Here is a 17,009-nt window from a genome sequence, read left to right as displayed (position 1 = left end):
GGAAGAAAGCCCACAGAAGCTACGGAGAGCCTTTAAACAATTTCAACTACAAAGTTATCACTAGCAGGACCTAAAAGAGAAAGCAGAAATATTTTAAGAAAAACCTTCAGACTGTATTAGAGATCAGTTAGATTAGACTGACTCAGTGATGTAACTAACATCTTGTCCTCACAGTATTTTCTCTAGCTCCCCAGCTCACTCTGCTGTTGCCAAATGGGAACTGCACCTGTCTACTCGGGCTCTACTGTGCCAGCCTGACAGAAGTCTGTGGGATAAAGGAAGCCACCCACACATACTGGCAGTATCTAAAATTAATATTACTAAAACGTAAAAGATTAGCAAGGATTACAGCAAGTCTGTTAATAATTTATTCCCTCCACACTCATTTATTAATATCTATATATCACAGAATGTGTCATTCTGTACAGTATATCCTTATTAAAAAAAAAAAACACCACCACACCAGTTCACAGAAGTAAAAATATCGCAGTAGTATATGTCTTTTCTTCTAGTATATGTCTTTTCTTCTAGCCTAATCGGAGTCTACAGTAGTCTCTCCCTGGCATCTTTGTTATGCAAATCTTTTACTGCAGAAAGAATCCTCGGGATTACCACTGACCTTCATGCTGGCTGAGGTAGCAGTGACATCCAGCGGCTCACAAGGTAAAAAAAAAATCTGCTCATTTTCTTTTTACTACAGTTCATCAACAGGAACACGTCAAAAAAATGGCAGGAATCCCTTGGCATCCCATTCTGTTTGCCATTTGTAAATGGCACCGACTGCAGTAGGCTTGAGAGACATGGGAATGGCTAAGCCAAATGGGGGGAAAAAATTGCAGATCAGGAAATAAACAGAAAACACGCTGTGAAGCAGACCATCTTTCAAATAGCTTTAAAAGGACACCACAGATAGGACATGTAGTCACTATTTTTTTAATGTTCCAGATGAAAAGCACTTTCCTGTATTACGCTTACCCTACTGACTTCACAGCATTTCCCCCTCTTTAAATTTTATTAACTCTGGTTTTGTACTGTAAAAAAAAGGATTAATAAGATTACAAAGAAAATTTGATTGAAGAGAAATTACTACAGGGAAGGGTTTGGGGTTTTGTTTTGGTTTTTTGTTTTTCCCAAGCCCAGAATAAACAAATTTTCAGTTGTTGGAGTTTCCAATAACTAGCTGAGCGTTGAGCTGTGATGTCATATGTGATGCACTGAGGAATTATTTAGATTTTGTGTACAGGTTGTGTTAAAAGGAGAAAAAAAAAAAAAAAAGGGAAAAAGGGGGGAAAAAAAAGAAAGAAAAAAACCAAACCAAACCAAACCAAAACATTAAATGCATATAAGGAACTGGGCCAGCAGAGGTAGCTGTTGGTACAACAAAGCCAACAACTCTGATTATTATTTTTTTCTTTTTTTTTTCCCCCAATGAACAGTCTATATTTAGAAGCAAAATGTTTTTTAAAAGCAGATAGTCACACCTTGCAGTTTCCAGCATTAGAAATTAATTTAGAATTCATTTGTTCCTCCTCTAGTATTTGGCTGTCATTTTTATTTCTTCATGACTGCCTATTTCCAATTCTTATTAACAGTTCCTAGCTCTTAGGTGCTGTGTATTTTCTGTCCTCTCCATTTTTATTTTGTCAACATGGAGTTCAGAAAGGATGAACCAACTCCAAATCCCAAAGCTGGCTCAAAAAAACCCCAGATTTTTCAGCAGTAATTCCTGAGAACAGTTTCAAATACCAACTGGACCTTTTGTGGCTCTAAATTTTGACTTATCTCTGAAAGATGGGGTTAGAAAACTCTGAAATGTAAGCTTACATAACTCTTAAATCAAGAAATAGGCTGTCCTGCCAACTCTTTATGGGAACTAGCACTCTTAACAGTAGGAAAACACACCCTTCCAGACCTAGGTATGACATGGTTACCATACATATGCCTTGCTGAAGCCAACACAGCAGAGAACTTTCAGTTCCCATGAGTAATTTTAATAACACCCTTCAAAGGACTTCATGGATCTTTCTTAAAATGTTTCTACACTGAAAGAACAATTCACTATGTTGAGGCATTAGTGATTTGTATGTTTAACATTCATTTTACTTTGGATAAACATTTTAAATGCTGGACACGATGGCTTCTTGCATCTATTCCAAGATCACAAAAAACCAGCTTGTTTGTGTGGGCTAACAGCAGGGCTGCAACCTCGTGGCATCCTTGTAATCATTTAGGACCTTGTGCAAGCTTCACTGAAAGAATCAGCAGCTAGCTCTGCCAGAGTGGGTGGCATTCGATTGCATGTACACAAAACTCTAAGTAGATGCTCTCCAGATTTAGCAGGTTTTAAAGGCACTTTACTTTATCTTCCATTTCTCAGAATGTATCTGGCTTCCATCCCATTCTCCAAGGACTGTTTATGGCTTTCACATTTCATGTTTATGTGAAACGCATAAACAGCCCTTGGAACAAGGCCTGAAATCCAGGTCTAAGATCAGTACCTTCTTTGCCCATGTCTGTGCAAGATCATTCTCTGCAAATGGCAAAGCTCTCCAATTCCCACTGAAAACTCAAAACTCTGCAGGAGCTATGATCCAGAATTCTCCTACTTTAAACAATCTCGGTTTTATTAGTAGCACCTTGCAGAAACAGTAGCTTACACCTATTTCTTCTAGCATCTTTTGTTTCATACAACTTGCACTGCAAACTAACAGCACACCCACTGCAGACAAGTGGCCACTTGCACAATGCTTTGAATTTTGATTTGGGTCTGTAGAGGACATTTTAGGTGTCTTTTGTCAGGCAAGGACTCATGATAAGGTATTTCCTTTCAGTGGTAAAACCCAGGACAAAATGCCCTCAAATACAATGCCTTAGCCCGTGGAGCAAACCCTTGGCAGCCTCCTGGCTGCTTGGGATGCGATTCAGATTTGTCCACCTCAAGTCATTTTATTTCTTTGAGTACTCAACAGTTTTTTGACATCATCTTATGGGCACACTTACCCATGCAGCACAGAACAGATATGGTTTTCTGCTCCTGTCCGTGAGTCCTAGGAGAGTCTTCATAGAGAAAGTCTGTATGATGTAGTTGATTTGCTGTTGCTTTTGCTGCTCTACTCAAACTCCTATTTCTTTCTCTGTCCTCCAGAAGTCAAACACAAATTGCAGCTGTTAGCATACGTGAGTCCAGTTTCCATTTTTTCAAACGAAGCATCTTAGTGAACATATTAATCACTCATCATCACTGCTAGTGTAGCTTCATGGAACTGTAACAAACAGACTCTGAAGAGCACATAAATATCCTTATTAAAGTAAGGTCTGCCTGGACATAAAATTAAAGTTAGTCAGGATTTCATTCATAATGATGCAATTTTGAAGCCTTTGTAAGTAATTTAACACAGATCAAGACCAGGACTCAGTGTTTGTGAAGTCCTAGAATTTTGTGGAATTTGGTTTCATACAGTCAGTATCATGTATGACCATTTTTTTGTACACAGCTCAAGACAGATGGATAGGAACTGGCATACAGTGCAAAAATAGGTATATTACCAGAGTTGCAAATTATCCCTGCCCTCAGTACCAATAATAAATAAAAGTTTCATTAGTTTCTTTAAGGTCAGAAGAAAGCAGGATGACAGTTCAGACTGACCTGCTGTCAGGACAAAAGAATCCTTCCCTTTAACTCCTCTGCCAGCCTAGTATGTTTTAGCCTGTGTCTTCTTCCAAAATTACCTAGCGTTTTACATGCACCAGTTAGTGATGAATGCACCACACTTGTTCATCCTCTCTAAGTGCAATGTTAAAATTTTGTTCACACTTTGAAACATCAAATTCATGATGTCCTGTTCATTCTTCAGTCTATATGTATTGGCTGTGTAAGATATTGGCTCACATTGGTTGCGCAACAGAACATCTATTTTTAGGAGTCAGAGCCCAGATATTCTACTGCAGAATTCAAGCCAGGATGGAAACACTACCTAATCTGCTCTCTGGTATTGTTCTCTCTCTTTTTTTCTTTTTTTAAACAGCTTTAAACACAAGATGGAACTTGCCCTCATGCCACAGTTATCTTCTGAAGTGGATGTGAGATGTCTTCAGTCTTCCTTGCAGGAAATCACACAAAGAGCTGAAAGACCTAGAGCTAGTCATTAACTAACCAGAAACTTATTGGGTAGACATATGTCACGTCTGAATGCAGAAATCTCAGAAAAATCTAAACTGACAGGATTTAAGTCTTCTAAAACACAGATGTGTTTACATGTCAACGAAAAAGCAAAAAGCAAAGGCATTTCATTTACATAAAGCTTTATTATCTTTCAACCTCAGCTGGTAATTCCATTATTCTAGCCTTAGCAGAGTTTTTCTTCCTAGGTAGACAGGTTTTCAACTGACTGTCTCTGACTGAAAACATCAAGGTTAGGTCAGACTTTAGACTTTGCCTTTCATTAATAGTCAAACAGCAGTTGAAATCCTAACCACCCGAAAGGCTGCAAAGCAAGAAAAGATCCAGGAGAATTTTCATTATTTTCTATGTTTGAATAGAGAGTTTTTCCTCTGCATTGATCACTAAATAGTGATGAAGCAATTAAACTGCACATTGAAGAAACAGATGCATTCTACATTTCAAGCTGTGATCAGAAGCATGTACAACTATTTTTCTGCTTATGAAGCATCTGGTTTTATCTTCTCAGCAGCTTCAAGGACAGATGGAAGGCTGACTTTGTCTCCAAATTCTTTCTCACGGTGCTCCAGTAAAACACCCTAATCAAAGACATAAGAGAGAAATTCATACACTAGTCTCCCCACTAGACATGAATTTACCGGCAACTGAACAATTCCAGAAAATAAGCTTCTGGTCTCACAGGAGACACAAAAGCCTCTTAGATTGCCTGCAGTACCTGTCTTCCTGCTCCAATAACATATACTCCTCCCAAGGTGAATCCTTCTCCTTCCAGGTTACCGCTATATCCATTTTTCCAAGCACGGAAGAAATTTTGCCAGACTCCAAAGCGGAAGAAGCCTGACAACATCATTCTTCGTCTGCGTGGACCATAGAAGCCCTTCTGCAGAGAAACAGAAAATATCTCAGCAAACAAAACAGAAAGGATTTTTCTGCCCAAATGAAATTCAGGAAACCAGACAACCTTGTATGCAAGAAAGGTCACAACACACAAAAGCTAACCATGCAGAGCTGAAAAGAAACTGCGTCCTGAACTAACCTGTTCAATGCACCATATGACTGCTTACCTTCACAGAGCCAGCTAGTGGTATTGCCACCAGTCATCTCGATTCTAAGCTGATCCACAGGTATTTAAGTCCCATCTACACACCTACTGCTGACAAGTGTACTTTGTGATAAACATACTTCAAAAATAAGAAAAGAGATGACAATAAAAATGCTGATAAAGAGACAGCAGTGGTGCCAAGTCCTGAAATTTTTTTTATTTGGTTGGGGTTGTTTTGTTTTGGTTGGTTGTTTTTTTTTGGGGGGGGATTGACATTTTGTTTGTGGTTTGTTTCTTTTAAATCAGACTGATTCTTTCACACATGCAGAGTGGGCAGGGAAACTGTTAAGTATATATTTGATTTTGAGTATTGTATATTCTTTTTCCTCCAAAAGTCAAATTATTTCTAAATATGTCTTCTGCTTTAAAGAGTAAGATGGCCATGGTTTTGTGGGACATGATACTGGCAATACTGCATGTGTCAGTGTACTGGGACAAGCCATGTTGCTGCAATTTGGCCTGCACATCATGTATTAATTGTCTGTCACCTTTAGACTTTGATTCATACATCATAAACATCAGCAAGTCACACAGTCAGTAAAAGAAAAAAATAAACATAATAGGCCATATTATTTAACTGCGAAAGGGGAGGAATAATCCTGCAACACCAAGTTTTAGTTGATAAGGTGGTGTTGAGTGATAGGCTGGACTCGATGATTTCAAAGGTCTTTTCCAACCTGGTTAATTCTAGTCTATTCTAAAGTTATCAGTGCATAGCTACAGAGCAGTTTGTAAGCTGAGCAGAAAATACATATATATATAGAAAAGCAAAGCTAATTAACTTCTTAAACTGCAATACTACTAAATCCTTCACCCAGACCACATACTATCTATACTATTTATACAAGCTATTCAAAGAGGATGTTCATAAGCTTGGTTTTAAATAAAAGGAGAACACCGACTTCACTATACCTTTCCATCCAGAAAGATTTCTCCTTTAAAATAATGCTGAAAATCCTCCACTTCAGTCCCTATCTTCTCTTTCACAACTGCATAGAGAGGGACACCCAGCTTGGACAGCTGAGGTATCAGAGAGGAGAGCTCAGAAGCCTCCTAAGAATGGAAAAAAATAATAAATTAATAATCAAACATTTCAGGCAGTATATGGAGACTGGAAAGCTTCACCCTGAATTTCAAGAGTATCAGAAATACATGTAAATTCTAGCCTAAAGAGCAACACAGAATTAGACCTGCAAATCAGACATTTAAGCTAGATCTACTCCAAAGCAGGTCTTCATTAGATTTACTACTGTTTTATTCATTAAGCATAAAGGGAACTTTTGAAGCATTTACTGGATATTAAAATCCTGGAGAACACATTATTTAATTCAAAGCTGTAGATATATCTAGCTTCTGATAGGGCTTCTTCTACAGTTTTTAAAGAACAGTAAGCATATACTGTCTGCACACCACTTAACTCTCCCAGGCCAGAATTTCCAATTCTTTATTCCAAGGGAAAACACGTCATTGTCAGCCCTTTTGCAAAGTATTTGAAGGGCTCTGTAAAGAAGCAGGTTAAACAAGACCAGAATAAGTAATAGAATGGAGACGCATTCTCTTTCCTAGATCCTCCAGTGAAAATAGTGAGGGAATTTCTGCAAACACCTTCACGATCCCAGGAGCAATACTGCTTTTTCTGGCATGTTAAGTGTCACCATTCATCTGCTGGCTTTTTAGTTCTGTCTTCAGCAGAATCCCAGCTCTCACATTTGTACAAAGGCCTCTGAGGTTCCCAACAGATCAGAGTTCATACTTCTATAGGCAATGGAGATAGGTTACTTTTACTGAAAAAAACAAACCTCCCACAACAAACTCCATGCTTTAAAAAAAATGAACATAGTTTACATTAACACCCTCAGCCATCTCAACGAAAGTGCCTTAACTCAAAAGGCTTGCACGACATCTAGAATTTACTTAGTATCAAGTAGCAAACAGATAAGGGTTAACAGACAGGAGGAAAGACATCAGTAGGTGAAAGGGTAAGGGCAGCTCTGCAGTACACTGCTCTGTCGTCTTCAGAGAAAATGCAAAAGGATGAATCAGCATCACAAGCAAACATCAAGTAGAGAGTGGTGAGAGTTAAAAGATTATACTTGTTAGATCTTTTCCAGCTTTTCTATTGTTAAAGATCTGGTAATTATTTTCTACTTTTCCTCAACAGAATGTCTTACGATCTTCCTAAAAAGGACATTAATAACAATGTTTCATATAGGTAAAAACTCTCACAACCAACAATACAAACCAAAAAAGATTTGGCTTGCAATTTAATGCATCTGAAAACTGATGTTCCAGGCTAGTGCGGTGGGATGACCCATAAAGACAGAAATCACACTCTGGAGAGACAGCAAGGCCATGAAACTGATTAGCCTTTTGGAAAAATGCACTTCAGTAGTTTGGTGGTGTTGATTTTATATCTTCTTACTTGGCTTTTGGGAGGGGAAGAGCAGGAATGATGTAAGAGCATACCTAAGTTTTAAAATTCTCAAGAGATTGGACATCAAGTGGCACCTTGGGACCAGACCAAGTTTTTTCATTATTGCTATTTAATCTGAGACAATAAGAGAAAGCAAAGAAGTCTATGGTTGTGGGCAAACTGTAGCACATAACAGCTGTACAGCCTTACCATGGGACTGCAAACATTTCGTCTAGTCTGTGAAACCGTTTTCATATTTGTGTAAAAAGCAGACACGTTTACCCTAGCAGAATACTTCTCCAAGGCAGGGACAACTCAAAAGAATGATTCCCATCTCAGTGTAGTCGTCTGATAGTTCAACTATGGCTCTTCTGCTACTTTAGAAGCATGTTGGCATCTACAATATTTAGCAAGCCCACAGTACTTTCACAGTGACTGGATCACTGGATCACTACATGGCCTGCTCCAGACTATGAGATGTACAAGTGCAGTCCTGTGAAATAAGGAATCTGATGATTTAGGATGCAGAAAATTAAGAGAAAAGACTCCATATTTCTTGAGTCTACAGGCCTCAATTCTCAAGGATCCAAAGGCATCCTTCCAGTAGGATTTGTCAATGAGGACCAATTTCAACATCCTTTGCAAGGTGTAAGATAGTGGGAAGCTGGTGTGTTTTGTCCTTTGCAAAATGATAAAAACATACTGCCTGCAGGTTAACAGATATGGCAAGTCACCTATACTGAATCATTCCACCAGCTCAGAGTCAGTGACAGTAGGGAAAGAAGCAGCTTTCTTACTGCAGAAAAGCATCAGTGGACACAAAGGAAAGGACAACTGAACTGTTCTTAGGAGAAAGGCAAGAGACAGCTCACAAAAATGCTTTGAGTACAGGACAATCAAAAATAACATTGGATGAGACAGTTAATTTTTTTTTTCAAACACTTTCACTGTTAAAAAACAAAACAATTCTTTGTCCCAATTAGCTGATTAGTAGTATGGCTGCCACCATTAAAATGTTGAAGTTTTGAAGCAAAACCAATTAGAATGTTAAATTTCTCTCTACATTTTTTTCTTGAAAAAGAACATTACCATTCTTTGAACTGGGACATTTGTGTCTACGTAGGAAGTTGGCCTAAAAAAATAAAAGTCATTAACAAATTCCTGTCTGACCCCAAATGTGAAAGGCACAAAGTCAGGCATGCAGTGCACTCTCCTGCCTACGCTACACCTGTTCAGAAATTAAAGTACTTTAATCGTTAACCTTCCAGGAATTCTACAGATACTTAAGCAGTTACTATTGATTGGAGTAGACCCCTTAAGTAAGTGGTTGCAATATTAATTACTCCACATTATACAGTAGTGAGTAATAACATAACCGCTATTTTCCCCCATAGCTATGAGAAAAATAATGGCCAAGGTGCAAGTTATGGCTGTTCCCAGGCACACGGTACATTTAAATTCTATTTTAAGTGCCTACTCCCACCTCCATCTAAGGAGTCTAATGACAACCTAAGGATCATACTTTATTTCCCACTCACCTCATTATGGAACCAAACCACCTTGTCTTCAGATTCCTTACCTTCCTGTTCAGTATCCACAACAGTAAGGGACTCCCCTTCACGTGCATCTCTTTTTTGCTGATGAGCTTTATCTGATGGCTTTCTTTCAGTTCAGTCTTGGGCTGCTTTTAACCAGAGACTAACAGTCTCTCAAAGATTTGTTTAGGGCATATGGAATACAACTATCTCCTAAGACTCATTACCAATTGTATTTTGTGTAATCTCCCTTTCTAATTACCATGAGCTAGGTCCTTGGAAGATGTAATAACCGTGTAACCATCGCTTTTCAGAAGGAAAATGATCAGACTATAGACTACACAAACTGTAGACTATACAAACCAGCTCCCAAGAAAAATAAGCATGTTGTTAGCTGGCAACTGATTTGGGCTAGAAAGAAGACCTTACAGATACTGCCAATGTATATTATGACTGTGCTATTCACGCCCCTTTATGCGTGTAGAACTCAGCTCTTCCTAATTAATCCCCAAGCCCAGAAGTACCTCTCTGCACAAAAATCATCCAGGTCTTCGCACAGCCATGATCACTGCACCATTCTTCTTCCATAGTTCACCTGCTTTGAATGTTCTCTGTTCTGTTTATACAGGAGAAACAGCATCAACAATAATATCAGTCATACTTTTTTGTAATGATTAATGCTTTAAGGACCAACACAAAGCAGAGAATTACACATTCAAATACAGTTCTATCAGACAAACAATCTTTATGCATAACACAGAATTATTGCTTTACTGATTTTTAGAAGTATGTCATGCTTCATCCAGAAATAGCAGTTCTGGTTCCTTTTCCTTCATCAGAAGGCCATCAAGGACACTCAACAAGCTATGTGCTGTAACTAGGAAAGACTAAGAAAAACTTGCAACTTTGCCCTTAACAAAAGTTCTTCTAAAGGCTCAATTATTGAAGAATGTGGGCTGGAACATCTGTAGTCTTACCTGATCCCAACGTTTTCAGCTCTATTTCCTCTAAAAACTCCAATGTAGCTTTTTCTGGTTTGGACAAAAATAAGTCAGTGTTAGCAAGGACAATCCCTGTCACAGCTGCACCAATGGCTCCAAGACCAACAGACCACATGCCCATGGTGAAGATCCCCAAGTCAGGCAGGAAGGACATTTCTGGAAAGAGAAAGAAAAAAGCAGCTCCAACCCTGGACAGCCATGATGCCAGACAAGGAGAAACTGGATTAAAACAACTAAAAGCTCTATCTATTTTTTTTATTTGTTATTGGTTTGTCTTTTGTTTGTTGGGGTTTGGGCTTTTTGACTGGAAATGATCTGCATATTTATTAATGTACTGAACTGGGTTTTTGGAAATCTAGATTAAATCACAGTTCCATGCTTGACCCATATCAAAACTGTTAACAAGATACTCTTACCTTTTCCTGCTATCAGGCAAAAGCATTCATGATTAAAGTGCTCAGATGCAATAGGGAGAAAGATGATAGAAGTCTATGTGTGCAATAAAGAGCCTCCAACAAGACAACCTCTATGTTAGCCAACAACTTACTACAGTAAGAAAGTGGTTTCTTTCAAAAAAGAAGTACGTGTAGGTAATTTTCCCCACCCTTCTCTATATTAGATAGTGAACTTTACAAATATGCAACAGAAGACTTCTTTAAAAAACAAAAATCCCTATCTGGTTTGCCATAACTGGTCACCTTTCCTATTCCTTACAGTTCCACATTAGAATCAAAAGAGGCACCAAGCCAAAATCAGAGCTCATCAGTCAGACAGAAATATATAGACTTGCAACCATTTTATTAGAGACAGTGATCCAACACTACAAACATGCCCTGGACAGCACTACCTATATGCTAACCAATTTCTAGTGTTGCTAAACCTGAAATAACATCAGGAACAAACAACTTAATCTCACACCCCTCAGTCAGAACTGATAACATTGCAATGGAAGCCATTATATATGCATGCTCAAGTCTTAAAGTGAAAACACTCCTTGTTGTTACCAAGACAAAGGTCACTGGAATTTTGGCAGTGTGAGAAGTCACTGTGCACTTAGATCATAACAGCTATTTGTTACAAAGGGCCGTAGGTTTGCAGTCACCCAACTTTAGTATTACACAATATGGGGAATCAAATATTTTCCAGAGCCATCTACAAAACACTATTCCCTGAAAGACTGTTTTGGCAAATACTGCCATCTAAATATACTTTTGTATAGGAGAAGAAGCATTTTTTCTCCCTCATAAACATAGGAAAATATTGTTTTGAGCTGTGACTGGCAATAAAACAGAGACATACATAATCTATACCCCCACTGCCAGCTTTTAACAGAAGTCATAAATTAAGGACTCAGAGTAACTCCTCAATTTGTGCCCAGCATTTTCTGGGATAAAATCCCTTTGCATCCTTAAAACTATCTCCAGAATACCACTGAGAAACAAACACAATCAACTGTCTGCCTGTAGAAACAGCTAGAAAACAGTCTGGGAAAAAAAACAATGACAGCTTCATTCTTTTAACAGAATACTTTGTTTCAAGGAAGACAGAATCACAGTATGTAGAAATTTAATTCACAATCCCATGCAAGAAACAAGGCCAGTTTACACAAACATAATAGGGTAGAATCTGTTCTCTTATCATCTCACCATTTATTTCTGAACAATGGAAACCTTCTTTGATCATATCTGCGTTCTCTACATACATTTTTCAAACATAAAGTCGTACTGGAATGACATTTTTTGATATCTTCCTGACTCATATCAGAGCCCATCCTGACCCCAGCCTTTAGAATGACCAAAACATAATGCAAAATGTATTGCTGTGGTGCAGCAATATCCTTGTGTTAAGACTCAAAATCTCTGTGGCATATCCAAAATGCTATAGCCTTGTTTCCATTCAGCGCTTGATTAACCAACTATTTTTGGATTTGAATCTTTTCTAGTCAATAACTGATTTTCAAGTAATTCCTAAGTTAGAAGGGGATAAAACCCAAGTATTAATCCCTTGTGTACAAAACCATTGCCAAATCCATAGCAATTGGTCAATGTGTAGTTCTCACATAACTTTTAATTTTTATTAGTGTTATTATTATTGTTATCAATATTAGCATTGTTAAAAGGCAGATTCTACTCCTTTGTAGTTGATAGAGAGGCGATCATTAAACTTAGTCAACACATCTCTTTAATTTAGTTGAACTCTTTGGTCTCCACTTAGTGACAAAATAAAAATTCCCCCATTCAAATATGCAAGGTTTTTTTGCTAGTTCAGTAAATATGAAAATGGAAGAAGCTGTTCTAAATGCTGATATGGAAATTCCTCTGCAACTAAGCAAACACCACTGTGAGCAACTCTGAAAAATACGTATGGGAAACAGCAGCCAGGATTATCAAAACATTTACTAACAAGACAGGCTGAGGAACCCTGACAGATCTGTCACTGAACCCCAAGTGAAGAGACTAAATGGGAAACAGCTGAACATCTGCAACTACTGGCTTCAGTTCTGTTTAGCTGCTGTTTATTAAGGAAATCTCAATCTCAAAATAAGCCCTCCATCCTCCTTATAATACAAACACTCCTGCCCCCTGATCAAAAGGGGTTTAAAACATATAATGACAATCCACAATAAGAAGATAATCCCATAAACCATAATCCAAAAGAAACTACAGCAGAGCAGTCTGTAAACCTTTAACATTTAGGCGGATGCACTCACCAGAACCCATGCTGCCTGCTCGAGCATCAGCCACCACCAGCTCACCCCAAATGCGAGTGCAGGCACGAGGGACAGCCAACTGCACTGCCACAGAGCACACGTGGGCAGGACCAGGCAGGAGTCCAGCTCTGGAGCCTTTGCCTTGCCGCCAGGACCTGTCTCTCAACGTCTTTTAAGCAGTAAGTGCCGCAGTCACCCGGAGGCAGTTACGAAAGAACAGCTGTCCAATCCACCACAGGATTGGTTTCAAAGTATCTTAGTCGGGGTTGGTTTTGTTTGTTTGTTTTTGTTTGGTTGGTTGGTTGTTTTTTTAAACATGAACACATGGTTACCCTCGTTATGGGGTGGGTGGGTGAGTAGAGGGAATGGGAATTACGGAAACCTTTCTGAAGCTGGGAACCCAGGACTAAAGCTCAAGATCTGTGCCATTTTTACATTATTTTCCTGTGCTTCAGCTTATTCTAATTCTAACCCCCTACACACACTCTGCATACCAAAACATTACAAACAACCCTGAACACAATTAAAAAGCCATCACAACGCACAACGGTAGGAAAAAAGTTTCAATGTAGAGGCTGTACTGGTGAATTAATCTGTGTTTCTATGCTTCGTTACCTGCTTTAGTGGCAACATCCCTTTGCTAAAGAGCATCATTTTCACTGGAACTATCAGATCTTCAAGCTCTCAGTTCTGCTGAAACCTTCAAAAGGGAACAAGCACTTCTCTTTACAGAGAACGGAGGAAAAAAAGAAAACCATCTTTTTGTGTGGTTTTGTGCTGGCCACAAGAGATCCCCAAGAAAACAAAGTATTGTATAATCTGTCACTGTTTGGCTAACCAGAATTTAAAATAATTTAGTCATAATCCTGGTTTAAGTGCAAGCTGATGGCCTTCAATTTGTGTCAATAAGACCAGTTAAAACATGGTTTTCTAGATGTCTCATTTCCCTCCCACCCACAACTAGAGAAAAAAATGTCATTAAAAGGATATCTATCCTCAAAACATTTATTTTAGCAGTGTAAACAGGACCCATTGCAGCTGCATAAAAAAAGACCTGTAAAAGTCTGTTTTCAAGTTGACAGTAAAACTTAGGGTAGCATATGGGTTTACTTACAAAGCTGATCAAAAGTGGAAACATTCATTGCGCTCAGTCCACTGACAAGATGGACTGCACTAGCACATATACCCTAACTTCAAATGGCTTTGACCACTGCATATTCTTCTTCTTTCCCACTCCCAAATTCCCCAAGACATTCCACATTGAGTGTAAAAATCTTTCAGTGCTTTGTCACAACTTGCATATCCCAAACAAGTTGATCTGATTATTTTTTATGAGACATTCCCTCAAAAATGAGTCATATGATTACAAGTATCTTTGTAATCTAACTCCTAAAAGAAAATTTACAATTCACAATTACCTGATAACATGCTCATCAAAATTTCACGGGCTTTCAAATACCATTAAGGTTTACAAAACACAACATGCTGATGGGGCTTCAATATAAGCTTTGTTTTAAGTGGGATTTGACTGGATAAACTCCAGAGGGCCCTTCTGACCTGAACTGTCCTTTAAATGCCAAAATCAATGCACAAAGAAGCCTCCTAATATTTCTGATGGCATGAATGTAAGTAATTTTCACTATGCAGGGATTTTTTTTTTTCTTTTCACCATTGTAAAGATCCTGTAACAAACCACTACTTGTGCCGAGAGTAACAGATACCGTTTTAGGTTTCTTCCCAGTCTGTGCATCTTTCATTACCAAATTCAAGAGAATATTGCACCGAGAAGATGCTGTGTCCTTCCTTTGAAAGTAAGTTAGCTGTTAGACCAAATAATGTCTCCCATTCTCATACTGCTTTAAAGAAATGATGCACATCAACACTCTTTTCTTTTCAGCAAGGGAGAGCAAAGAGCCCTGGCATGAGTCTTCCAACTTTCTAGGTATTTCCAGATGGATCAGGCAGCTAGATACCACATATGGGAAAATTCAAATCTCTGCTTAATCACCAAAACGACGACACCACAGACATGGGAGAACGTACTGGGAGAACAGGTCTGCATTAAATACTTCTGGGACGATAATACAGGTTGAACTCATTGCTTCTCTGCTGGGGATCAAAAGCAGGAATGCTACATATTGTGGCAGTCTGCAGACCTTGAGGAAGGAGTATCAACAGTCCCACTAATAACGTAAATTAGCATTGTGATGGAGTGATTACTTTAATTGGCTTTGTCATTAATAACAGCATTCACCAAAAACACTGCAGCAAGTGGTCCATCCAGCCCCAAATCAGCTATAACTGCTGTAGATTCTGTACCTACTTAAACCAGGGTTAAGCAATATCAGAATGCAAGGATCAGTCAAAGGACAGGCACAAGCAAGATTTCACGTATCAAGACTATCGGGAAAAGCAGCAGAGGCCCGATAGCAAGAGCAGACAGAGAAAAGGCCACCACGGCTGTCCAGCGGGGGCAGGGAGAGGCACTTGGCGCCCTTCACATCGTCCTGCGCTGTCAGAAGGGCACCCCTGACCCTCAAGTGTCAACGTTAGTAACCGCTGCCGCCCCTTCCCCGCTGGATTAGCATGGCCATCGCGCACGCAGGACACGAGCAGGTACGGTTAGAAAAGCAGACCACCGCGGCAGCAGCCCGAGGCGGTGCGGCGGGCCCAGCGCCATTGCGGGGCCAGCCTACCCTACACTGCCCTCCCCGCGGACCCAAGCCCCCTCACTCACGCCGCCGCTCCGCCGCTGTAGACCCCGCAGCCGCCGCAGGCCACGTGCCGTGCTCAGGCACCGCCCCCGACGGCCTCCGCGCAGGCACCATGCCCAGCCGCGAGCGCGGAATGGTTGCGCTGAAGCACTTTAACCCCGCCGCTAAGAACTGGAGTGCCCAAAGGCCTCCTGTTCCCTCCCGGGACCCATTTTCTCTATACTAGGATTTTTCTACCGACTGCTAAGCAAAGGGAGAAACAAAAAGTATGGAAAGATACAGCGCCTGCATATATTTAAGGTAAACAAAGAATCGAACAACGCGACATAAAGACTTGAAATCTTGAGAATGTAATGAGTTTAGCATTCAAGTAGTCTGTTTAATGGGGCACTTAAAGACCTTACGTATACGTTACATTCAAGATTATACTTGCTCAAACAGCCAAAAACATGCCACAACATCATTCAAGGAAGGCGCTCTTTACTTGATTGTGGTCATTAGGCACTGCTCCAGCGAGAAACGCGGGAGCACTCACTCACCCTTGCAGCCTTGGGTGCATTTCCTGAGGTCTCCTGTTAACCGGGGACTTCCGACACCAAAACCCAAACAAAAGGTAGCAAGGACAGCACATGCTGGTCAGTAACTCAACAGCAGCTCAGGAGAATGAAGGTAACCTTAGACGGTTCCAAGATTAGACGGTTCCAAGATTCTACGTTTCCAAAGACTAAGAGCCCCTGTTTTTCAGCGTGTCCCAAACTTACCTAGACCAAATGGCCTTTTCTTACCTGTCTCATAACTGGAACTCACTAGCCATTCAGTTCAGACTGCCAAGTTTATTAGCAGTTTCTGTTTAGCACAGAACTTGTTGGCCATTTTTGAAGGAATCTCACTACAAAACAAGGTCCCTGCTAATTGGAAGCAACAGCAGCATGGAGGTTCTAACCTAGCACACATCAAACTAGAGGCGATATGCCGTGTATGCTGGGAGGTACTAGAAAACATCACCTTAACACACAGGTAGAGCCCCTTTTGAGTCCAGACCACGCTGCTGCATGGAGGCAGCCCTCCTTCCACCAGGGAGCACAGCATCCCTCTGCAGCAGGACAGTCTTTCGGGAAGAGACAGCCCTGTTGCTTTGTGTTGCTCAGTGAATATTAGAATGGCGTGGGTTTAGGCAGTTGCTGGGAAAATACTTTATGGCTTTTTGCTCCAGATTAAGGTAGCTTTGCTTTGATCTATCCACATGCTTTTAGAAATGAGATGGCATATAAAAAGCACCAAAGCCACTCAGACTTACTAGCAAAGCAAAAACAAGATAAGGAAACTTTATGACAGAAACAGCATTAGTGGACTA

General features: G+C 39.8%; 1 protein-coding gene across 2 annotated transcripts; it reads right to left on the bottom strand.

Moving 5' to 3' along the window:
- Positions 1-4,187: 4,187 nt before the first annotated feature.
- Positions 4,188-15,789, bottom strand: PRXL2A (peroxiredoxin like 2A). 2 transcript variants are annotated; one of them, XM_054163297.1, is made up of 6 exons: positions 15,679-15,789; positions 10,208-10,387; positions 9,755-9,846; positions 6,195-6,335; positions 4,896-5,060; positions 4,188-4,758 (listed from the first exon to the last, which is right to left on the bottom strand). In XM_054163297.1, exons 1-6 carry the CDS (start codon positions 15,767-15,769, stop codon positions 4,660-4,662), a joined length of 768 nt encoding a protein of 255 aa, XP_054019272.1. In that variant the 5' UTR covers positions 15,770-15,789; the 3' UTR covers positions 4,188-4,659. The 2 variants fall into 2 exon arrangements, with proteins under 2 accessions (XP_054019272.1, XP_009907205.2); XM_009908903.2 differs by lacking the exon at positions 15,679-15,789 and adding an exon at positions 12,942-13,104 and having other exon boundaries at positions 4,189-4,758.
- Between the last annotated feature and the right edge of the window lie 1,220 nt (positions 15,790-17,009).

This window comes from Dryobates pubescens, chromosome 8 (assembly GCF_014839835.1).
Source record: "Dryobates pubescens isolate bDryPub1 chromosome 8, bDryPub1.pri, whole genome shotgun sequence".
NCBI classification, from domain to species: Eukaryota; Metazoa; Chordata; class Aves; order Piciformes; family Picidae; genus Dryobates; species Dryobates pubescens.
Note: the sequence above shows the minus strand (reverse complement) of the source record. Positions and strands in the feature narration are given on the sequence as shown.